A 23023-nucleotide genomic window follows, 5' to 3' on the forward strand; every position below is an offset into this window, starting at 1 on the left:
GTTATTTTAAATGTTTTATATTAAAATAAACATACTATGGAGTAGGATGACAAATTTGCATGAATTTAAGATAAAACAGGCCTCAAAATATTTTATTAGGGAGAGTCCCTTAGGTGTTGCCCTGATGACATTTTTTTCTAGTTTCCTCATCAATCAGAACTAATTTAGAAAAGACTGAGAAGTGCTAGAAACTGTGCCTAGAGTTAGGGAGGGAGAGGGCTGGTCACACTGGGCAAGGACAATATGGAGGCAAGTCTGGTGGGGAGCAGGGTAGCCTGCAAAGCTTGTTACTCAAGGGATCTCTGTGAGGGCCCCTCACTTGGGCCAGAGCCCACTGCTGAGTGGAGTGGATTGGAGAAGACAGCTATGACAGAGCAACAGGATGGTGGGCAAACGCAGGAGGGGGCCATGTAGCAGCAACAGTGGTGCCAAGAATGGGCTTTAGGAGCCTTCAGCACCCTCCCTCCCTCAGTTGCCAAGTCACTCCAAAAAACATGTCTTCTATGAAAAAATGATGTGCTGTGGAAATGCAGCTTCATAAGTCCCTTGACCATCACACCCCCAACCAGATCACCACCCTAAGAAACTTGTAATAGAAATTCTGGGCCTATGACTATCATTTATGACAATCAGGGTGGTCTGCAGTGTGTCTGTTGGGGAAAAGGAAAGTTGCATTGACCAAACTGATGGTTATTGGTTCCTCTAAACAAAGCAATTGAATTCCTTGTAAGCAGTCTTCCTAGGTCATCCTCTCGTCTTTCTTAAAGGGATCTGTTTCACAAATGTGACACCTCATTAGGGGTCTAGCAATTTGGCTTGTCGCTTGCCACTGTCTCTTCCAGGTCCCCTTATTTAAAAAATTCTCATTACAATTTAGGAGAAAAGTTTCCAGTTTACCTTGCAATCAGTCACAAAGTTAACAGGAATTCAATTCTCCTCATATCTTTCTTTAAGTGAACTTTGATACACTACTCTAACTAAGTGAATGTATCTCTTTACAAGATAATGCTTGTTGGGATAGAGATGCACTGGTACTTATTCAAAGTCTTTAATATGTAAGCTCTTCTAAAGGGAGTATTCCAGATAATTAAATGGAAACTTTTCAGTAGGTTTTCCGATTGCACTTACTGTTTTTCTTTTTTTCTGAAATGCTCATAGTCTCATATTTTACTTTTGACTTTCTTTTGTAGTTGGAAACTGGATCCCATTTTAGAAAAGGACTTTAATGGCACTTACGTGATACATGGAGTCAGTTTAGAGACCGAGCTAATATCCTGACTCAAGTGCTGAAACATTACCTGGCAAAGAGTTTACTCACAAGCTGCTAAAGCAATTTACCTCTGCATTTATTTTACAGTTTTGATGGACTGCTGCAAAAGCTCTAATTTTAAGTAGTTGCATTTATACTTGAGATGTTCAAAATCTTTCAGATAACTTAAACTTACAGTTTAGCAAATGAAATCCTGCATCCAGCTGAGAGCAACCTATGATAGAGTAGAAGTTATCAAAAGCATTGTACAGTTAACCCACTACTATCTAAAGCATAAGAACTATAATTTTGATTTGTGTTATTGCTACAACTAGTGCCTCCCTAACATTTTACAGAGTAAAATCTAGTAAATCCTCAATCTAGTAAATACTGAAAAATGGAACCACGTTCCATAATCTGTTATTAAAAGCAGTTTAGGAGAAATTAACAATCTTACATTGCATAGTACTATTTAATATCACTTTTCATTTTACTTAAAAAAGTCAAATAAAATTGAATTTTATGATGATTGTTTAACATTTAGGATCCATTATTCCTTTTCATTTCAACAAGATTTTAAAAGAATACACAATTCGCTACTCCAGGGAAAACCATAATAGAAGAAAGAAGAAAACACAAGAGAAAAAGTCAAGGCCCTCCAGATACCTAGAACAGGGCAGCATTTCTCAGGGTGGCTCGTGGAGCACTTACGTGTCAACAAACATTAGGCGCAGCCACACCTAACAGCAGTCATGCAGCCAGGACTGTCTGGCTGTCTAAGGAAGTTACCACAGACCCGGTTTCCTTTCAGATTCCCTGTCTTTCATCCTGGGCCTGTGACTTTTATCCTCAGGGTGGCAAAATGACATCTGTAACTCAGTCATCCCATTTGCTTTTCAGTGAGGCAAGGCACATTCAGGAAGAGACCCCACCACAGGCCAACACTGTCACATGACCCCACCCACCTATCATCTTAGGATGAATTTTAACTGGCACCTCAACTTGCCACCCTTAATACAATCTGGGTATTTTTCATGAAGAATAAGGGGAAATGGCTATGGTGAACTGCAGTGTCTGCTGTATACTGCATCACTATCACCTGGGTTGTGGCAGATGAAGAACTTCTGGCCACTTGTGGAACCCATGTCTGGGGGAAGGGCCCTGGCTTGCTTATTTTAACACACTCCTCATGTGGTTTAATGCATATTGAAGCTTGAGTTCCACAAGATAGGGGATAAAGAAGTAGCAAAAAAATAGATGTCTGCTCTACAATCTTATGAGGCACATTATCATGTTATTTGAAACAACTAGAGGACACTTAATTCTATGTGTATCAGTTAGGATGCTTTTGTCCTCAGGTACCAGAAAACCCAACTCAAAAATGCTTAAACACTAAGGTGATTTATTTTTGTTACTTAAAGAGATTTTACTTAGTTTTGGCTGTGCTGAGTCTTCATTGCTGCGCAGGCTTTTCCCTAGTTGCGGAAAATGGGGACTACTCTCTAGTTGCAGTGTGTGGGCTTCTCATTGTGGTGGTTTCTGTTTTGGAGCACAGGCTTCAGTTGTTGCGGCAACAACTGGGGTCAGTAGTTGCAGCTCCTGGGCTCTGGAGCACAGGCTCAATAGTTGTGGCACAGGGGCTTAGTTGCTCTGTGGCATGTGGGATCTTCCCGAATCAGGGATCAAGCGCATGTCTTCCACACTGGCAGACAAGATTGTTTACCACTGAGCCACCAAGGAAATCTGGCAATTTATTATTTTATGTTATAGTAGTCCAGAGGTAGGACGGGTTCACACTTGTTAGACTCAGTGAAGATCATGAAAGGTCAGATGTTTTCCTTTCTCTCAACTTGGCTGTTGACCTTTACAGCCTCATTCTATGGCTGGATCCCTGCTCCCAGGTTGTAAGTTAGCTGCAGCAGCAATCAGTGTATGTTTTTTTTGATATTCAGTGTGAGAGAAAAATGGCTTCTAGTTGCTCTTGAGAAAGAATTCTTGTAGAAACTCATGATACGCTATTTGTATCTCAGTGCCCATTGGTGAACCAATCACTGACAAAGTGGCAATGCCTTTTTATCTAGTTAATGCATCCTTTAAGTTTGAATCAAAGTTGTATTTCCTCAATTTGCATTGCCCAAAGCAGTGGAGGTCAAATCGAGTAAATCACTGTGCCAGTTCACTGCATCCAAGTGGCATCTTGATATGCCCCTTTAGACCCAGCCATTCTAGCTCCTTACCCCTTCCTGAGCCTCTCAGTGAGGATTCTTACCCTCAGGGGAATGGCTGGAGGTAGGTCAGACTTTTGGCAAGACCACCCAGGAACCTCAAGTCACTCTGTGAATCTCAGATGGCTATCTCTTCTAGCCAAAGCATTTGCTGATTCTTTGAGAAGGCACCCAGTAGACTGCCTCTTAAATTCTTAAGCTTCTCTCATAGCCACAACAGCCATATAATTCATTTTCACTTAGTAAATTATTGGACTTATTAAATCTATTCTCCCTATGAAATTGAGAGCAACAGTTCTGGAAAGGGGAATTCTCCTTCCCATGCCATCCCAGTTAAAAAAAAAAAAAAAGACTTAGAATCACTGCTACCCCCTCAACATACATTCATTATGTAACATTTTACATTTGGAGAATACTCTCACACTCCCATGGCCTCATGGCTGCTTTGTGATAGAACCATAAGTTAATTTGTGGGTACATGACCTCCCTTTTCCCTGAGTTTTTCAGCATTCTTATATGGACATAATCTATGTGGGTAGGGTAGATATAGCTAAACGAAACATCAAAGTTTCGATGCCTGAGTGATAAGAGGGGCAATGTATTTATTGGGGGACTAATTGATGAATTTGACTTTGAATTTATAAACTTAATGGCCAATGTCCCATCAATCAGTAAAGGTGTGTGAATAATTAATGTTGGAGATTTAGACTTAAGCCAGACTCTCTCTGAGAGGCAGGACTGAAGGTGAATAGCCAAGGGAAGAGAGCAGTGAGGAACCTAATAGGGAGGTGACAAGATTTGAGGAGCCAGGAGTTACTCAGGAGAGATGTGCTAAAAAGCACCAGATAGTCTTGGTTCTTTAAGTACAAAACACAGTGACTTGGAGAAGAGGTGACAGCAAGATGCCAGCCCAGTTAAATCTCTCTCAGACCAGCATTCCCAAGGATATGACTTGGAATTTTCACCTTCCTTCTCAACCTTCTTAGCATCACCCAAATTTTACATGTGGTAAAATTAAGGAAATGAAAAATTAATGACTTCTCTAAAATAGCACCAGGGATCAGATTTTATGTTATTCTACTCAATAAAAGTATAGAGGGCTATATGCAAGAGATTATACCAGGTATGGGACCCTTCTTTCTAAACCTAGGACAGTATAGTAAGTCTGAGAGACTCTTGAGTTAGGAATCCTTTGTACTCTTTCCAGAAAAGCAAAAGATGTCCCATCACCCTCAAGACTGGTATACTTAAATCCAGCACCCCTGTTAAGGTATTAGGTTAGAGGAGCTCTTTGTTGCAGGGGTCAGAGATTCCACAGGGCCCAGTTAAGTAATACGAAGGTGCAAAGTAGGCCAGGAGATGTGGCAGGATCACATTTTCATCAGCAGCTCCTCCGTTTTCATTACATGAACTTTTATACACCTGTCTTTGGAGAGAGGCATCAGTGTCAGTCCTAGCAAGGAGACGTCTTGCCCTCAGGACGTGAGTCAGAACTAGTACTTCAAAATGTGACAACAGAATTCTCTGATCACGTTTTTGACAAAGGATTTATTTGCTGATCCCTAAGAAGCAACATTCAGAAAAACAGCTCCCTCCTCCACTGCAAGAATAGATAACAAAACATTTTCAGTCATTCTCTTCCCTCTTCGCACGGTGGGCCCTTTCACATGCATATCATCGTGGAACAAACTGACATCCAGAAATTCTCCAAAAGGCACCTGGCACTGCCGTGTTGCTCGTGCCTTCTGCTGCACCTCTCTGGCAGGCAAGTGGGGCCTTTTCTGTAGCTTCTCGCTTTCAATAGCAATTTATTGAAAAATTTTCTTGATAGCAAAATATTTAAAGATTCTCTCCCCAGGCTCATCTTTCATTTATCTACTAGAAAAGTACTGAATGGAAAAGGTGTTTTCTCCCAGTTGTGATCAAAACATGGAATACTGAAGAACTTCCAGGTTACTCTAAGTTCTTAGGTTATACACGTAGATACGTACAGAGGAAGTTGAACCCCAAGTTCTATTCCCTCCCAAAATGGGTAACAGAAGATTTGATTAGCACAGAAAAAAAAAAAAAAACCAAACCAAACCAAACCTGATAGTCATTTTTTTGGCTTGGCCAAAACGTTCGTTCAGGTTTTAAAAAGCCAAATGAACATTTTGGTCAACACAGTATGATGGAGCAAAGCAGGCTTTTTCAACCATAAACTGATACCACCTCTTGGTCATAAACCCTGCAGAGATCCAAGATAAGTCTCAAATTTCGAAGAAAGTCAGCAGAGAGTGTGAAGATATATGAACAGAGGAGAAAGCTGCTGAAGGCACAAAGGATCCCAAGGAATTTTTAGTGCTGTTTTCATTTAATAAGCCAGTAGTATAGCAACCTAAAGACCTTGGCTGTGATCACACCAGAATGTTTTTAATGGACTGCTGCGGGGAAACAGGATGGACAGCTGGCATCCTCTGGCTCATGGTGCTAAGTGGGCAGCTCCAGAACCAACTCCGTGGCGAGCCTATGGCTGGGGTGTGTAGCGAAGGTATTTCTTGCCAGATGGGAGCTCTTTGGTGAAGACTCCTTTAGGGAAAAGTTTTTTTGCTTCCTCTTCAGGGATGGTTGGAAGGACCATCACGCTGTCCCCATTCTATTGAAAAGACATTGAGAATGGTGAAGTTCAATCTTTCATGATGAGAATAATCAAGTCTCCTTTGCTTTGCTCTTTCCCCCTGAGGAATTTTGCTTTCACAAATCGATCTTTGACACTTTTGGGAAGAGAAGTATTTCCCCACTTTAACAAGAAATAGTCCTGCTTTAAGCCCAATAATGGTTTGCTACTGCATTTTAAAATTTATTCTAAATAAGTCCTTTGCACTACCCCGTGTGACTGAACCCAGCCTTCCTCTTTCACCCTTGGTCCCTACCTTCACTTCCTGCTGCTGCTTTTCCAGGCACATTGGCTCTCCTGTTCCTTGAACGTGCCAAGCTCCCTTTTAGGAAAACTCCTTAGCTGTTCCTTTAAGCCTGCAGTGCTCTTTCCTCCTAAAGTTGCATGACTTGGTCTCTCGCTTTCTTTATGTCCTCCCCAAAGGTCTCTTCAGAGAAGAGCCTTCCTTCCTTGACAGCCAAATATAAAAGCAACCCCTCCCCACTCTGCTCCCCTTCTCCCCACCTTTGCATGATTACTCTCTGTCATACACTGTCACCTAAGATACTGTAAACTTTACTGTTGGTCTCTACCCACTGGAATGTAAGTTTTGTGAGGGCAGGGACTTTACACTGACTGTCCACTGCTAAATCCCAGTGCCCACTGTCTCGGCTCAGTAAACATAGGTTCAGTGAATGGACACAGAATTTCAATGGTTTGCCAGTCAGAAGAAAGAAAATAACAAGACCAGGTATTCAGGTTAGCGGATTAAAAAATGTAGCGATGTTAAGAAACTCTTGTGATATTATCCATGTCCTACATATTGCTGGAATAATAGAGATTAAAAATTCACAAACAGGTTTCAGAGAATTCTACATGGGTTTAAAAGACCAGAGCTTAAGAGAAATGTTTCAAGACATTAATATACCAAATAGTTTTATACCCATGACTTAAGTGGTTAAACTAAGTTTTGCTATAAATATTTTACCATCAGGGAAGAGTTCAAGTTTTTTGTTTTTTTTTAATCCTTTTATTTAGGAAAAGGAATCATTCTAACCAATTAATCTGTCCAAATAGCCTAAAAGTTAGAAATATAGGGAGTTTGTATTTTGTATAAAAGGTGTTAAAGACACTGAAAAATGGCCTCTCAGTAAATCTTAAACTCAGCCAGGAGGAGAAATCCTCCCAGTATATTTGCATGCCAGAAACAGAGCCCTAGATAACACCCTAAAGGGAGCCATTCAGATGGCGCCATAGGCCTTCTAGGCAAGTTGGGTTTCTGCCCTTTTAGCATCTTTACCTTCCAGTCAACCGGGGTGGCCACCCTCTTTTCTGCCGTCAGCTGGAGAGAGATAATTACTCTGAGAATCTCATCAAAGTTCCTGCCAGTGGTAGCTGGGTAGAGGATGGACAGTTTCAGTTTCTTATCAGGACCAAAAATAAACACCTGCAAAGTACACAGACACATAAACAGGAAGAACTCTCTGAGTGTTTTTGATATTAAAGCCTCTTATAAGGCTCTTTAGTCATTAAAAATGTTCAAGGGTATAACAAAACAAAATAACAAAAGCCCCCAAGTATCTAGAAAGACACGCCAAACAAACTGGGTAGTTGGAATAGTTATGATTTTCTTCTCTATGTTATATTTCTAAACTTGAAGGGAATTTTATTTGGTTTTGGCTGTCTCAGTAAGAAAAACTGACTTGTGAACTGAATCCAGAAAAGGCCTCAGGAAGGTACTATGTTAACTATGGAAAATGATCATAAAAATAATACTAATGGGAGTTGATGGTGTTGTTTACTAGCTAAGTTATGTCCAACTCTTTTGTGACCTATGGACTGTAGCCTGCCAGGCTCCTCTGTCCATGGGATTTCCCAGGCAAGAATACTGGAGTGGGTTGCCATTTCCTACTCCAGGGGATCTTCCCAACCCAGGGATCAAACCCACATCTCCTGCTTTGGCAGGCAGATTCTTTACCACTGAGCCACTTGGGAAGCCCCATGGGAGTTGACACCGGTCCTCAAAATTTTGTACATTTTTGCAGATGTGGGAATAAGTTTGTTCTCTGGTGGATAAGGACAGAACAAATAAGAATTCAAAACAAGAGATGCCTTATGAAGAAGACTATGACCCACTGTGGAGAAGGAAATGGCAATCCACTCCAGCACTCTTGCCTGGAAAATTCCATGGATGGAGGAGCCTGATAGGCTACAGTCCATGGGGTTGCTCAGTCGGACACGACTGAGCGACTTCACTTCACTTATGACCCACTGCTTTAAAGAGAGGGCTGTCAGGAGAACTATAGCAGAAGATTTCACAATTCTAGATGACATGTTAGGATAACTATTTTTATGTAGATTTTCAAAAGCTGTGAATTAAGCAGTTTATTAATAAGTTAGCTGAAAAATTTTACTTTGTACCAGCATTTAGATAAAAAGTGAATGTGCCAGCACACACTTATTTCCTAACTGGAGATATTCACCCATTTACTTTAGTTGTCCCAAGCATTTACTCGGATAGATGTTGCCTGGTCAGATTATCTAGTAGTACACAACTCACCACACGAGCAGTCACAGGCATGCCCTTTTCGTCTTTCTCTGCTGGGTCCAGCATGCCCAACTGGATGGCAAGGTCCCGATTCTTATCATCAATGATGGGAAAAGGTAACTTTTCCGTGGGCTCTTCACCATTGTAAGCGTTGATATCCTGAAATGCAGAAAGGGAAAAAGGGAAGTGTAAAGCAGGCATATCCTCTAAATGCAATCAGTTAACACACATCATTTTGTAAGACAGGGAAGAGAGGACCATAATCATAATAATTTCTCTACACAATTTTAATAAGAAAATTAATAAATGAACACTCCTTATCCCAACTGTTCACTGACAGAAATAACAGTAGGGTATAGTACTTAGGTTATAATCTAGAGCCTTTTCATGCCCAAGGCTCTTCAAATTCAGCATGTTTTTATTGCTTTGAGAAAGCAGCATTAAACTCTCTAAAAGTGGAATAATACAGAGTTAAGACGTCAATCCCAGGTACCTCTGGGTACCCAAACACCATCAGTGACAATCAGTTCACATCCAGAAATTATGTCACAGGCAAAGATAATTCCATAGATATGGTACTGATCTGAATCCTGACTCAGACATTAAGCTACTGAAACAAAGATATTAAGAAATGAGAAGAAACACAAAGCTTAGAGCAAAAAGAATAGAGAGTTGAATATTCACTTCAGGAACAAGTCAAAGGTAAATCTCTTACAGGTAAAAAGGCAGATGTGAATTTACACTAGGGTGAAATCCACATAAAAAGCAAAGCATTCCAAGTCTGAATTGAGGGACAATGTACTTGCTTCTGCTCTCTATGCCTTCCTCTCCTAGTGAAAAAACTTTATTCATTTTTCCATCCTGGGAAGTTCTGAGGGAAAAGAAAAAAATCTAGCTTTTTTATTTGATCTGGCATTGAAATTGCACTTGAGGTGGGCTAAGCATTATGGTAAGTACATATGGGATAAGTTCCTGCCTCCAAGGGAACTTCTAATTTGGTTAGATGATTTCCATAAGAAGTAGCAACAAATGCAAGATGTTAATATGCAAAAGGCAGAAGCTGAAGTACACCAGCCTCCCCATGTGTAAGACTGCTGAGCTAGGAAAGGGTTTAAGGATGGGGTATGACTTTGACTTGGGCCTTGAAGGATGGATACGATTTTCACAAGGCAAAGGAAGGCATTACAGAGAGAGGGAGCAATATTAATGAAACATGTAGGCAAATCTGAGCATAAACTATTGACTGGAGAATGAGGAGTTTATCTGGGTAGAGTTTTAGGAAGTAAGGAAAAGAGTTAATGCTGGAATAAGGTCTATGTATTCTGTGGCGCCTTGAAAGTAAAACAAGAGTTGGTAGCATAGCAGATTAAGACCCTCTGTGGATTTCGCCACAGAGACGCCACAGGATAAATGTAGCATTCATGAACTTTGAAATGGATAACAAATTGTACCATGTTTCTTAATTCTATTAGCTTAACTTTCTTCCTTCTGTCACTAGCAGTCTATCATGTCACCACCACTAAAATAACAACGGATATGGTTTCATGCTACAGGCACCTTGAGGTTTCCTACATAACCAGGTGTAAAGTTGGGACTTGTTTCCTCTTTAATGTGATCACAATTCTCAAAATTCTAAGGCACAAGCTCACCAGGAAACATGAACCTGGGTGTGTGCCTATACTTTAAAGAGTATTATATAACTGGCTATAAACTGTTCCTTCTGCCACTTGTAGTCTCAATAATTGCTATGCAGTAACTTTCAACCCTGCTATTTGCATGACAGGCATTACATTACACCCATGAAAAGCAAAGAACCATATGCTTTGGCTTTATTCTATCCTTCAGTTCAGTTCAGTTTAGTCGCTCAGTCGTGTCCGACTCTTTGCGACCCCATGAATCGCAGCACGCCAGGCCTCCCTGTCCATCACCAACTCCAGGAGTTCACTCAGACTCACGTCCATCGAGTCTGTGATGCCATCCAGCCATCTCATCCTGGGTCATCCCCTTCTCCTCCTGCCCCCAATCCCTCCAAGCATCAGAGTCTTTTCCAATGAGTCAAGTCTTCCCATGAGGTGTCCAAAGTACTGGAGCTTCAGCTTTAGCATCATTCCTTCCAAAGAAATCCCAGGGTGGATCTCCTTCAGAATGGACTGGTTGGATCTCCTTGCAGTCCAAGGGACTCTCAAGAGTCTTCTCCAACACCACAGTTCAAACGCATCAATTCTTCGGCGCTCAGCCTTCTTCACAGTCCAACTCTCACATCCATACATGACCACAGGAAAAACCATAGCCTTGACTAGACGGACCTTAGTTGGCAAAGTAATGGCTCTGCTTTTGAATATACTACCTAGGTTGGTCATAACTTTTCTTCCAAGGAGTAAGCGTCTTTTAATTTCATGGCTGCAGTCACAATCTGCAGTGATTTTGGAGCCCCCCAAAATAAAGTCTGATACTGTTTCTACTGTTTCCCCATCTATTTCCCATGAAGTGATGGGACCAGATGCCATGATCTTCGTTTTCTGAATGTTATTCTATCCTAAATCAAGCTAATTCCTACCCTCTATCATTTAGTATCAAAGAAAGTATCACCTTCACCTCAAACCAAGCTACTCTATAAAATTTATAACATGATCTGTAACCTCAAAGCTTCTGCCAACAGGTAATACCTTGCTCCATGCAAGATGGTCTTCCACACTGTCTATGGAAAGAGCAATCATCTTAACATTTCTCTTGGCAAATTCTGGTGCCAGCTTTGCTGCTCTGCCGAGCTCCGTGGTACACACTGGGGTAAAGTCCCGAGGGTGGGAGAAGAGAATGCCCCATCTGAATAAGGAAAAGAAGGTCACAAGTCAATGAAGAGATGATCACCAACATCACGTACAGTGAAAAATCACAAATCCTAGATCAGAAATGGCTTTCTTTTTAAAATGAATGCTTATGAAGACAACTGGGGCTTCCCAGGTGGTGCTAGTGGTAAAGAACCCGCCTGCCAAAGCAAGAGATGTAAGAGATGTGGGTTCTATCCCTGGGTCAGGAAGATCTCCTGGAGGAGGGCATGGGAACCCACTCCAGTTGGGATACGGCTGAAGTGACTTAGCATGCATGCATGAAGACAATCACTTTTAAACTTTTCTGTTGAGGAGTGCTTTTAAATTATCTCCAGAAAAACCTGTTTCATGCCCACTTCAATCAAATAGATGAAATTCAATATGGTAAATATTTAAAAAGACTGTCAGGGTATTGCCTACTTTAGTAACTCCAGAGCTACCCTGAGTCCTTTTCAGCTAAAACAGTCTGTGCTATTCAAACTAAATACTTACTGAAATAGCTTCCCCCTTCTTTTACACTTTCTACATTTTTTTCTAAGCACAGATATGCTGACATTCACCTCCAATAATGGATGAGCCAGTATGCCTGAATCTAGACCAATGCCTGACTTAAATAATAAATACATTATGTAACCTGAAATAAATAGGCTTCTAACCTCTATTTATATGTAAAGTTAAAGCTGACACTTGGCTTCTTTTACGTGAACAGATATAAAAACTTTTGGAAAACTAGTTTACTGATCTAACTTGCTAAACAGGACACCCAATATTTGTACCCTGACAAAACAACAGCATTTTAAGAGTTTCACCTATCTCTTCACGTGCAGTTTCTTCTTCCTTTAGACCAGGTGGGTAGAAAAAATACAGCCTTCAATGTTGATTTCTACAACTACAGATTCTTAGGGAAATAGTATTATCTAAATCATCATTGCCTACGATTAAACTTGTATGAATTTTAAGCACATTTCAAGTTAAGTCACAAAGAATCTTTGGAGTACTGTCCTTTTGGGCAGCAGAAACTATTCTTTCAACTGAAAATCTAACACTCAGTTTCCACATTCTAGTCGACTTAACAACATTAAAGCAGGACCTTAAACTAGTAGATTACTCATGGTAGCCTAGACGCCACGCTGACCTCCTTGAAGTTTGCCAAATTTCCTGAAGCACAAAGAAGAAAGCAGAGACAGGGTACCTAATTCCCACCTACATCTGCCACTCAGCTCCCAAGGTTTCAGGAAAGGAAAAGACCTTCTTATAAAAAGGATGGGTGGCCCTGTGACAAGACTGGGAAGAGAAAGGTAATATTTTTAAGATTGTGGGAGGGTGTGGTATGTTTTTTTATATACATAAAGGGCAATAAGAGATTTATTTAAGATGTTTAAAAATAATTAATCTAGTTATGAGTACAATCTAGGCCTTACAGTCCATGGTGAAGGATCTATTTAAGGGTCAGATGAGACTTAAGGAAGAAGTTGAGAAAAAAATGAACAGGGCAGTTCCTCTTGTATTGTTAAAGAGGTGATTAGTTAGAAAAATCAGGCCTTCTCTTTGCACTGTGAGTCAAGAGACTGTTTTGCTGAATCATGTTAAGAAAACTTGTCTGAAGCCACTTCACATCCTCCCCTTCAGAAGCCACACTCTAGTTTGCTCCTGGCGAGGAACAGGATAACCCCTGAGAATGTCTTACTGTGGCCTGTTCCCCTCTAAGTCTCCCAACTGCTGCTCTTCAGAGGAATACAATTACAGTATCCCCTTTCCTTCCTTCCTTCATTTTCAAAAAAGACAAAAAGGTTTCCTCCTTTAAGGGAGATGGTCCCAACTCACTAACCCCCTGGAAAAACCCAAGGAAAACCCACGTTTTGTTTGGTGAAGATGTAGTGAAGAGCTGCTTCTGTCACATATACATGGTAATTGGGCTCAATAAACTCATTAAATAAGCTCCCAAACCCCTTGGCTGTTTCCAGTTGTCCAGGGGAAGGGTAGGTACCTGTAATGTTTGAAATTGTAATTTTTTTCTCCAAAACACATCTGAGTACAAATTGACAGTCTGAACTGAAATCACATGAAGAGTGGAGTTGGGAAAAATTATATTTGCCACAATCCATTTATTATAGTGTTATAAAAGGCTCAAACTTATTTTTGGGGTAAGGCAGGAAATAGTACTCTCCCATACTTGACCCAAGGCAGACTTGTGTATTATTTGTTTATAGATGCAGTTTTCTCTCTCATCTTCCTACTGCTAATTCCCTGAGAAGGTACCACTTTTAATCAGATCAACAAAAAATCCAAACAAGTAGGGTTAGCTTAAATGGTGACATCATTTTTAACTATTGCTACAATAAATATGCTTCATAATAATATTTAGCTTTAATCTATACAAGCTAAGAGCTTTGGCAAGCTTTTGTTTTATGTGGGTAGGGGCTGGGAAGAAACATTCTCTGAAGATCCCATGGAGTTTTGGAGAAATACTAATACCTAGATACTTGAGTATTAGACCAGACATGGTCTGTATTTCTTAAGTCTTTGCCTGCTTTTAAGGTCTGAGTGTTCCATTTCTCATCCTTTTTCTAGCCTAGTCCTTTCAAAGAACTTAGCTTTTCCCTTAATCAGTGGTTGGAAAAAAATCCCCAGTGGCTCAGATGGTAAAGAATCCACCTGCAATGTGGGAGACCCGGGTTTGATCCCTGGGTTGGGAAGATCTCCTGGAGGAGGGAATGGATACCCACTTCAGTATTCTTGCCTAGAGAATCCCATGGATTCTCCCTGGCAGGCTAAAATCCATGGGGTCACAAAAAGTAGGCAAAACTGAGCAACTGACACACTTCGAAGAGGTTGGTTAGGCCTAAGAATCTCTCCCAGGTGCTCTGCAGAGGTTTGGCCTATCATTAATTCATCTCATCAAGTTCACCCTCTGTAATATATACACTTGATCACTGTTTATAAAAGGGATACAAAGCAAGAAGGAATTGTAAAACCTTAGACCACTGTGTGTGTGGGGGGTGGGGGGGGCGGGGGGGGCAGGCACTTGAACCCCAGAACCACAATGTAACTAGGCCCAGCTGGGATGTTTCATATTAAATCTAATCAACTTGACGTTTGCTGATTCAGAAGCTGTAAAACCACAGTTCCACCAATATACTCCTAGTCATAATAGTATGATTGCCAAGCTAGATCACGGGTCACCAGTTTGGCAAGACTGCCTGCGGCTGGGAGCAAGGCGGAGGGGGGAGGGGCACTAAGAGGCACTCTGCTGTGAAACAAAAGGGGCCTCAAAGTGGAAGGTGTTGGTGTTCATGACCTACCCATAGTTACTGCTAACTGAACAACCTCAGAAAGCCCTTCCCTCAGGGTGCTGCAAGTTCTGGAATAAAGGACACACCCGCACACGGAGTGTTCTGGGTTCCTCCCAAAGCGGCTATCAAATCAAATTCTAGCAGCTGGGGGAGGCTCTGGACAAAAAGTCTTTCAGCCACCAATTTGGCAGCTGGTGGTTTAATTTTTTGTGTGTGCTGAGAAGCCTGCAAATACCACTGCAGCAAGCAGAACCCTCAGATAACACGCTGGGTCCTTCCTAAACCTTCAGCCAGCAGCAGTGCCCTTTGACTGGCCTTGGCTACCCACCTTCCCCCGGGAATGAACTGCAGAACGGAGGGAGGGAGGGAGGGAGGTACGACCCTGGGCACGAGTCCCGGGAACTGACCACCGATGCTGCCCGGCCCCTGCCCGCTCCAGGCCTCGGCTGGACCATGCTGCTCACACAGTTCACCCAACAGAAGTAAATGGACTTAAACTCTCCTCCGTACCGGCCTCCCGTTCCTGAGATCCGCGGGAACCCAATTTTGTTCCCCCTCCCCCTTCCTCATCCGGGAGCCAGCCCAACCACGCGGGGGCCGAGAAGCGAGAGGCGATCAAGTGGCCGGTGCAGGGTGGGCCGGAGGGTCGCTGCCCCTCCGCAACGCCGCCGCGAAGAAGCGGCCCGACAACGAGACGCACGTGCAGGAACCGGTGCGGGGAGGAGACGGGCGACGAGCTGGGGGCCGAGCGGTGAGGAGGACCGAAGAGAGGAAAAAGGGAAGGCTCCCCTGAATTCGGCAGTAACCCGAGGCTAGGGCAGGGCGACGAGGTGGCCACTTACGAGTCTCCCAGATAGTCGTGGAAACGGATGCGGCCGATGGTAGTATTTGCCTCGAAGTTGGGAGCCTCGTCCCCGAGGAGGAGACCTCCGGGCATGGCGGCAGCAGTGACGCGAGGAGTAAGAAGCGGTGCAGCACCGACAGCCACTAGCCTGCTGGTTCTGGCGGTGTAGGTGCTGGGGGCGGAATAAATAGGGCTTCCAGGGGCGGGACCAAAGCCGAGTCCAGATAGGCGGGGTCGCGGAGGGAGCTATGGGCGGGGCCTGGAAGCGGGGCCAGGTCGTTTGCAGGGTGGGTGGGGCCGCGTCTGGCGTCTGGCAGCGGCGGCGACCAGGCCGAGAGTCTGGAACTGGCGGGAATCTGAGGCAGGGCTCGGGGCGGACTGTCCTGGGCCCGGTCCAGCACCCCGCCAGGCCTCTGCCCTGCCGGGAGCCTGTGGACACTGTCGCGCCTTCCACGTGACAGGGGACTCAATGACGTTGCCCTTTGGAGGCTTGGAGGTGCGTTCTGGTCTTTGGAGGTAAAGGAAGAGGAACGCAATAGGAAGGGGCGCCGCTAGGCGGACAACCGCCCTACGGAGCCGCCAGAATCCGCGGAGACCCTCCTGCTCCTTTCCTCATGGCCGACTGCAGGCCGAAGGGGTCCAGAGACCCCTGCACTCCCGGCTCTGTTAGCGTGAGCGTCTGGAATCCTGACCACCCTAGCCAGCCTGGCCATCCTGATTTCTGTAATCAGAGGATGTGGCAAGACGTAGGCATGGGGGCCACCTTACGTCAGAGGAAGTGGCTTTCTTGTTGCCGCAAAAAAATTCCAGCAACCATGTCAGTACGTGCTTGGGGGAATGTGATGAAACTTTTAGTTTTAGTCCACTCCCAGAATTCATTATGGACCATAAGATATTCAACACAATTATCCTGAAACTTAAGCATAAATATAAAAACCTACCGGAAAAGGCGATGGCGCCCCACTCCAGTACTCTTGCCTGGAAAATCCCATGGACGGAGGAGCCTGGTAGGCTGCAGTCCATGGGGTCGCGAAGAGTCGGAGACAACTGAGCGACTTCATTTTCATTTTTCACTTTCATGCATTGGAGAAGGAAATGGCAACCCAGTCCAGTGTTCTTGCCTGGAGAATCCCAGGGACGGGGGATCCTGGTGGGCTGCCCTCTCTGGGGTCACACAGAGTCGGACAAAACTGAAGTGACTTAGTAGTAGTAGTAGTATAAAAACCTACTTGTGATCTACAGTGTGCAAGTCAACATGGCCACCCAAAGAAATGGAAGTTTAGATTCATTTATTTAACTTTCTACCTGCCAAGCCCAAGTTAGGCAAGATGACTGTTCTCTTGGAGCTTTCATTATCGTGAGGGAGACATCATTAAATAGGAATATATTAGACAGTAGCATGTGCTGGAGGGTAACAGATGCTACTTGGACTGGATTGTTTGCTCAGGGAAAGCCTCCAGGATAGGGTAGATAAACTGTAAGTAGTTAACCTCTGCCATAGTGCACCAAGGGATAAGACCCTCAACTTCCAGGCCAGTAATACCAATTGTCAGGTGCATCTGTTTTCATAACTATCTTAGTAGTTTACATAGTAAGTGCTCTGGAAATGGTAGCTATTACTTGGATGATAGTAGTTTATGCAATAACCCTTGCTTTGCTAACTGTGTTCTATGTGCTATGCTAGGCCTGGTGATACAGAAGAGAGAGTCTTTCCTCTTAGAAGAAAAGCAGATATACTATACAGTTATGATAAAAACAGTAAATGCTGATAGGGGAGGGCAGGATGCCAAATTGTTAAGAGTTAAAAGGTAGGAAGGAAAAAGTGAAGGGTTTGGCAATGGCCATTTGGAAGAACAACAGTACATTATGATTGTGAACTCGTAAATGTTAGACCATATTTTATTGATAAATGTTTGTGACCTGTTAGACATAATGGGTGTGGAACTAGATTGCACAAAGTATTGGAGAACCATTTGGCCACCTTCCTGCAGCCACAACAGCAAAGTTTCTTGTCCATTTTCTGCTGGGAATGAAAGAGCAATGTATCTCTAGTTATAATAGTAGCGAGGCAAAAATTCTTACCCACTTTGGGCTTCCCTTGTGGCTCAGCTGGTAAAGAATCCACCTGCAATGCGGGAGACCTGGGTTGGGAACATACCTTGGAGAAGGGAAAGGCTACCCACTTCAGTATTCTGACCTGGAGAATTCCCTGGACTGTTTAGTCCATGGGGTTGCAAAGAGTCGGACACGACTGAGTGACTTTCACTTTCACTTTGGAGGAAATACTTAAAACTTGAAATTAATGTCAGAAAGGTGGGATGATGTTTTTAAAAGTAATTCTTATAAAGCTTTCTTGTTAAATTAGATTTTCTTTTCAGAAAAAAAAAATAGAGGGCTGGAGTACAAGAAACTCTTGATCAGGGCAGTGCTATCAAGCTGCTGTGTGGGTAGGGCTGATAATCTCTCCATTGCTCTTCTTTATCATGTTTAATGTGGTTACTCCTTCCTGTCATGTCTGCTGCAAGACATCTACAGTTTGGAAAGCAAGCAAGATAGGACATGTGGGAGTAAAAATGAAAAGACGACAGCTTATGAAATGCTAGAATGATGAATAGTTCTCAGAGGGACATTGGAGCAGTAAATTCTGACACTTCTTTCCCCAAATACAGCACTCTTCCTGAAAGTTTACTGTTTACAGTGAAAGAGACTGTTTAGTAAGTTTCACAAATAATGATTTGGGGGGGGGTTTCATTAATGGTTAAAGAATTAGATTTTAAAACATAATAGAACAAAGACCAAAAGTCAACTTGGAATTACTGAAAGGATGATGAATTAAGTTACCAATTTTCTTATCTGCTTTTAGTTAAGCATAAGAAACTTGATGCTATAATGGAAACAAATTAAGATTTTTAAAGAGTGAGCAGTGACTATCAAGTTGTGAAGCTTCATATCTACATATCTCTGTATAGCTTCAGAGATTATCATAGAGAGGAGACAGGAAAAGTAGAGAGGGAGAGAAGAGAAAGCAGATAGCAGACAAGTAGTAAGACCTGAGAAAGGGAAGAAGAAAGAAAGAAAAAGGAGAGAAAAAGAAGTGTTTGGGGAGAGAAACCAATTTGAATGCCTGCCTTGCCCAGATTTCTCCTCAGCAATGTCAACCACATGGCCCTGCCACTCTGGCTTTTTGTGGTTGCCCAGGACTGGGTGCTTGACTCAAAGGCAATCAACCTGCAGATTGGGTAATAGCCTGTGGGAGCCTGGTACAAAATGTTACTGGTTCTTCTTTTGATGACTGGAATGCAAGACAACCAATTAAGTTAACAGTTCAAAGTAGTCCACAGGAAGGGTAGAAGCTGAAAGATGGTTAAGTAAGGTAGTAAGGAGAAGCCATGATATGGCCGAGAGAGGAATGCAAGTGGCAGGAACTCTAGAAGCAGAGCAGCAGATGACTGATGCTGAACGGTGCAAGATAACCCACCTAGTAATTAAAGGATACTTTATACAGGATACTACCCCAACTTAAATTCTTTGAGGCCTACTGCCAGGGTGAACTAAAGCTAGGTGGTGAGAGAAGTCCTCCCCAAGTACAGGCAATCAAGCTATAAATTTTTTGAGAATTTAAAGATGATGATGATTATAATAATATCAGGCTGCTTGTCATTAGCACCAAGATCTGACACTTCTAAGCAATGTTAGTGATAAAATACTTCTTAGAAAAATCTTAATGTTGGTCTAAATTGTAACCAATTGCTCCAGTCACTGGTGAGTATTAATTTGTAATATATACCTTAGCTCTAGGTTAGCACATTCAACTTATGTGTGTTCTGTGTTTAGTCGCTCAGTCGTGTCCAACTCTTTGTGACCCCATGGACTGTAGTTCACCAGGCTCCTCTGTCCATGAAATTCTCCAGACAAGTCTGTCACCATGCCCTTCTCCAGAGGATCTTCCCAACCCAGGGATAAAACCTGGGTCTCCCACATTGCAGGCAGATTCTTTACCATCTGAGCCACCAGTGAAGCCCACATTTAACTTACTTATCCTTTATTTTTTTTTTTTAAGAAAGTCTTCTACATAGAAGTTAATTTGAAGAATTTTCCACTCTCCAGTATTTGTAGACCTCGTTTGTTTCAATTATAAATTCATTGTGGTTCAAGCTGTTTTCCAGCACTGTTTCTGTCTCTAACTCCTGAGGTAATAATTCTTGCATTTAAACAACAGGTTTGAAGTAAGCAACAACAGCTCAACAATTATAAAGTTAAAGTAACAGAACTCGAGTTGTGTCATTGTGAGTGACCACTTGGAATTTTTGTGTATAAAATGTATAGGGTATCATGTCATCTGCAAACAGTGATGGTTTTACTTCTTCTTTTCCTACTTGGATTTCCTTTATTTATTTTTCTTCTCTGATTATTGTGATTAGTACATTCAAGATTATGTTAAATAAAAAGGATAAGAGTGGACATCATTGTCTTGTTCCTCATCTTAGAGGAATTGTTTTCAGCTTTTCACCATTAAGTATGATCTTTGCTCTGTGTTTGTCATGTATGGCCTTTATTATGTTGAGATCTGTTCTGTCTGCTTGCTTTCTGAAAAATTTTTATCATAAATTGATGTTGAATTTTGTCAAAAGCTTTTCATGTGTCTATTGAGATGATCATATGGTTTTTATTCTTCAGATTGTTAATGTGGCATATCACATTGATTGATTGGTGGATTTTGAAAAGTTCTTGTATTCCTGAGATAAATCCCACATGATCATGGTGTATGATCTTTTATATATAAAGAAATAAAACTTTAATAAAGAAATAAAATGAATCTAAATAGGAAAGAAATAAAACAGTTTCTATTTGCAGATGACATAAACTGTAAATAATAATGAGAAGGAAATGGCAACCCACTCCAGTATTCTTGCCAAGAGAATCCTGTGGACAGAGGAGCCTGGTGGGCTGCTGTCTATGGGGTCACACAGAGTCGGACACGACTGAAGTGACTTAGCATTCATGCATGCATTGGAGAAGGAAATGGCAATCCACTCCAGTATTCTTGCCTGGAGTATCCCAGGGACAGACTAGCCTGGTGGGCTGCCATCTATGGGGTCGCACAGAGTCAGACATCACTGAAGAGACTTAGCAGCAGTGGCAGCATTAATAATAAAATCCTAACGATGCCACCAGAAAACTAGTAGAGCTAATCAATAAATTTGGTAAAATTGCATAGTTGCATCTCTATACACTAACAATGAAGTACAGAGAGAGGAATTAGGGAAACCCATTTACTGTCACATATAAAAGGATAAAATACATAGAAATGAACCTAAGTAAGGAGGCAAAAGATCTGTACTCTGAAAACTAGAAGACACTGATGAAAGATATTGAAGACAACACAAACAGATGGACAGATATACCGTATTCTTGGATTGGAAGAATCAATATTGTTAAAATAATACTACTCAAGCAATCTACAGATTCAATCGAATCCCTATAGAAATGGCAATGTCATTTTTCGCAGAACTAGAACAAATAATTAAAATTTTTTTGTATGGAAACACGACCCTAAATAGCCAAAACAATCTGGAGAAAGAACAGAGCTGGAGGAATCACATGTCCTAACTTTAGGCTATATTACAAAGCTACAGTGATCAAACAGTATGGTGCTGGCACAAGAACAGACACATATCAATGGAACAGGGTAGAGAGCCCAGATATACACTCATACACTTATGGTCAATTGATCTATGACAAAGGCAGTAAGAATATACAATGGAAAAACAATCTCTTCAATATGTGATGCTGGGAAAACTGAACAGCTACCTGTAAAAGAATGAAATTAGAACATTCTCTAATATCATATACAAAAATAAATTCAAAGTAGATTAAAGAGCTAAGTGTAAGACTGAATACTATAAAACTCCTAGAAGAAAACATAGGCAGAACACTCTTTAACATGAATTGCAGCACTTTTTTTGGATCCATCTCCTGAAGTAAAGGAAATAAAAACAGTTGGGACCTAATTAAACTTAAAAACTTTTGCACAGCAAAGGAAATTATCAGTAAAATGAAAAGACAGCCTACTGAATGAGAGAAAATATTTGCAAGTGATATGATCAATAAGGGATTAATATCTAGCATATATAAACAGATCATACAACTCAACATCAAAAAAATAAAAAAGAACCAAATAGACATTTTCCCAAAGAGGAAATACAGATGGCCAACATGCACATGTAAAAATGTTCAGCATCACTAATCATCAGGGAAATGCAAAGCAAAGCCACAATGAGATAACACCTGTGATTTTATTTAATCATGCATTTTTAAGCCTTTGACATTTTTGACAAACTTCCCAAAATCAAATTCTAAATGAAGTTTTTTGACCATAAACTAACTTTGGGAATTTATCACAGAGCCCCAGAATATATCAAGAGATTTCTTTTCTTATAAACAGAGAGATATTAAATTAATTAGGCTTACTTGAGATGTTAAATTACATGGGAAGTGCTTTCAAGTAAGATGTGATGTTTGACTTTTGGGGGTTATCAGTTCAGTTCAGTTCAGTCGCTCAGTCATGTCTGACTCTTTGCGACCCCATTTGCAGCACGCCAGGCCTCCCTGTCCATCACCATCTCCTGGAGTTCACTCAGACTCACGTCCATCGAGTCTGTGATGCCATCCAGCCATCTCATCCTTGGTCGTCCCCTTCTCCTCCTGCCCCCAATCTCTCCCAGCATCACAGTCTTTTCCAATGAGCCAACTCTTCGCATGAGGTGGCCAAAGTACTGGAGTTTCAGCTTCAGCATCATTTCTTCCAAAGAACTCCCAGGGTTGATCTCCTTCAGAATGGACTGGTTGGATCTCCTTGCAGTCCAAGGGACTCTCAAGAGTCTTCTCCAACACCACAGTTCAAACGCATCAATTCTTCGGCGCTCAGCCTTCTTCACAGTCCCAACTCTCACATCCATACATGACCACAGGAAAAACCATAGCCTTGACTAGACGGACCTTAGTCGGCAAAGTAATGTCTCTGCTTTTGAATATACTATCTAGGTTGGTCATAACTTTCCTTCCAAGGAGTAAGCGTCTTTTAATTTCATGGCTGCAGTCACCATCTGCAGTATTTGTGTATAAATAATATATATATTATTCATGTAAGTGTTACAGAAATTACATGAGATTCTGAGAAATCTGATATGTCCTGGTATAATGTTATCAGTTAAATTCCAGTTATCTTCTTAAAATGTTGTATATCTCAGAAATAACCATTTTTTTCAATTGTATCTAAATAGACTCTTATTAGGTCCTTAACAGTGGATATTTTAAAATCTTTTGTTATTTACAGTTATTGTTTTACTCTGATGCCTTCCTGAAAACTTGCAAGCAACTATGCTCGAAAATTGCTTGTCC

At 41.7% G+C, this 23023-nt stretch overlaps 1 protein-coding gene across 1 annotated transcript; it reads right to left on the minus strand.

Moving 5' to 3' along the window:
* Window positions 1-5002: 5002 nt before the first annotated feature.
* Window positions 5003-16374, minus strand: PRDX6 (peroxiredoxin 6). The gene is made up of 5 exons (XM_040263973.1): window positions 15621-16374; window positions 11324-11480; window positions 8670-8816; window positions 7410-7556; window positions 5003-6109 (listed from the first exon to the last, which is right to left on the minus strand). Exons 1-5 carry the CDS (start codon window positions 15713-15715, stop codon window positions 5981-5983), a joined length of 675 nt encoding a protein of 224 aa, XP_040119907.1. The 5' UTR covers window positions 15716-16374; the 3' UTR covers window positions 5003-5980.
* Between the last annotated feature and the right edge of the window lie 6649 nt (window positions 16375-23023).

The sequence above is a fragment of the Oryx dammah genome, unplaced genomic scaffold (genome assembly GCF_014754425.2).
Source record: "Oryx dammah isolate SB20612 unplaced genomic scaffold, SCBI_Odam_1.1 HiC_scaffold_21, whole genome shotgun sequence".
Taxonomy (NCBI): Eukaryota; Metazoa; Chordata; class Mammalia; order Artiodactyla; family Bovidae; genus Oryx; species Oryx dammah.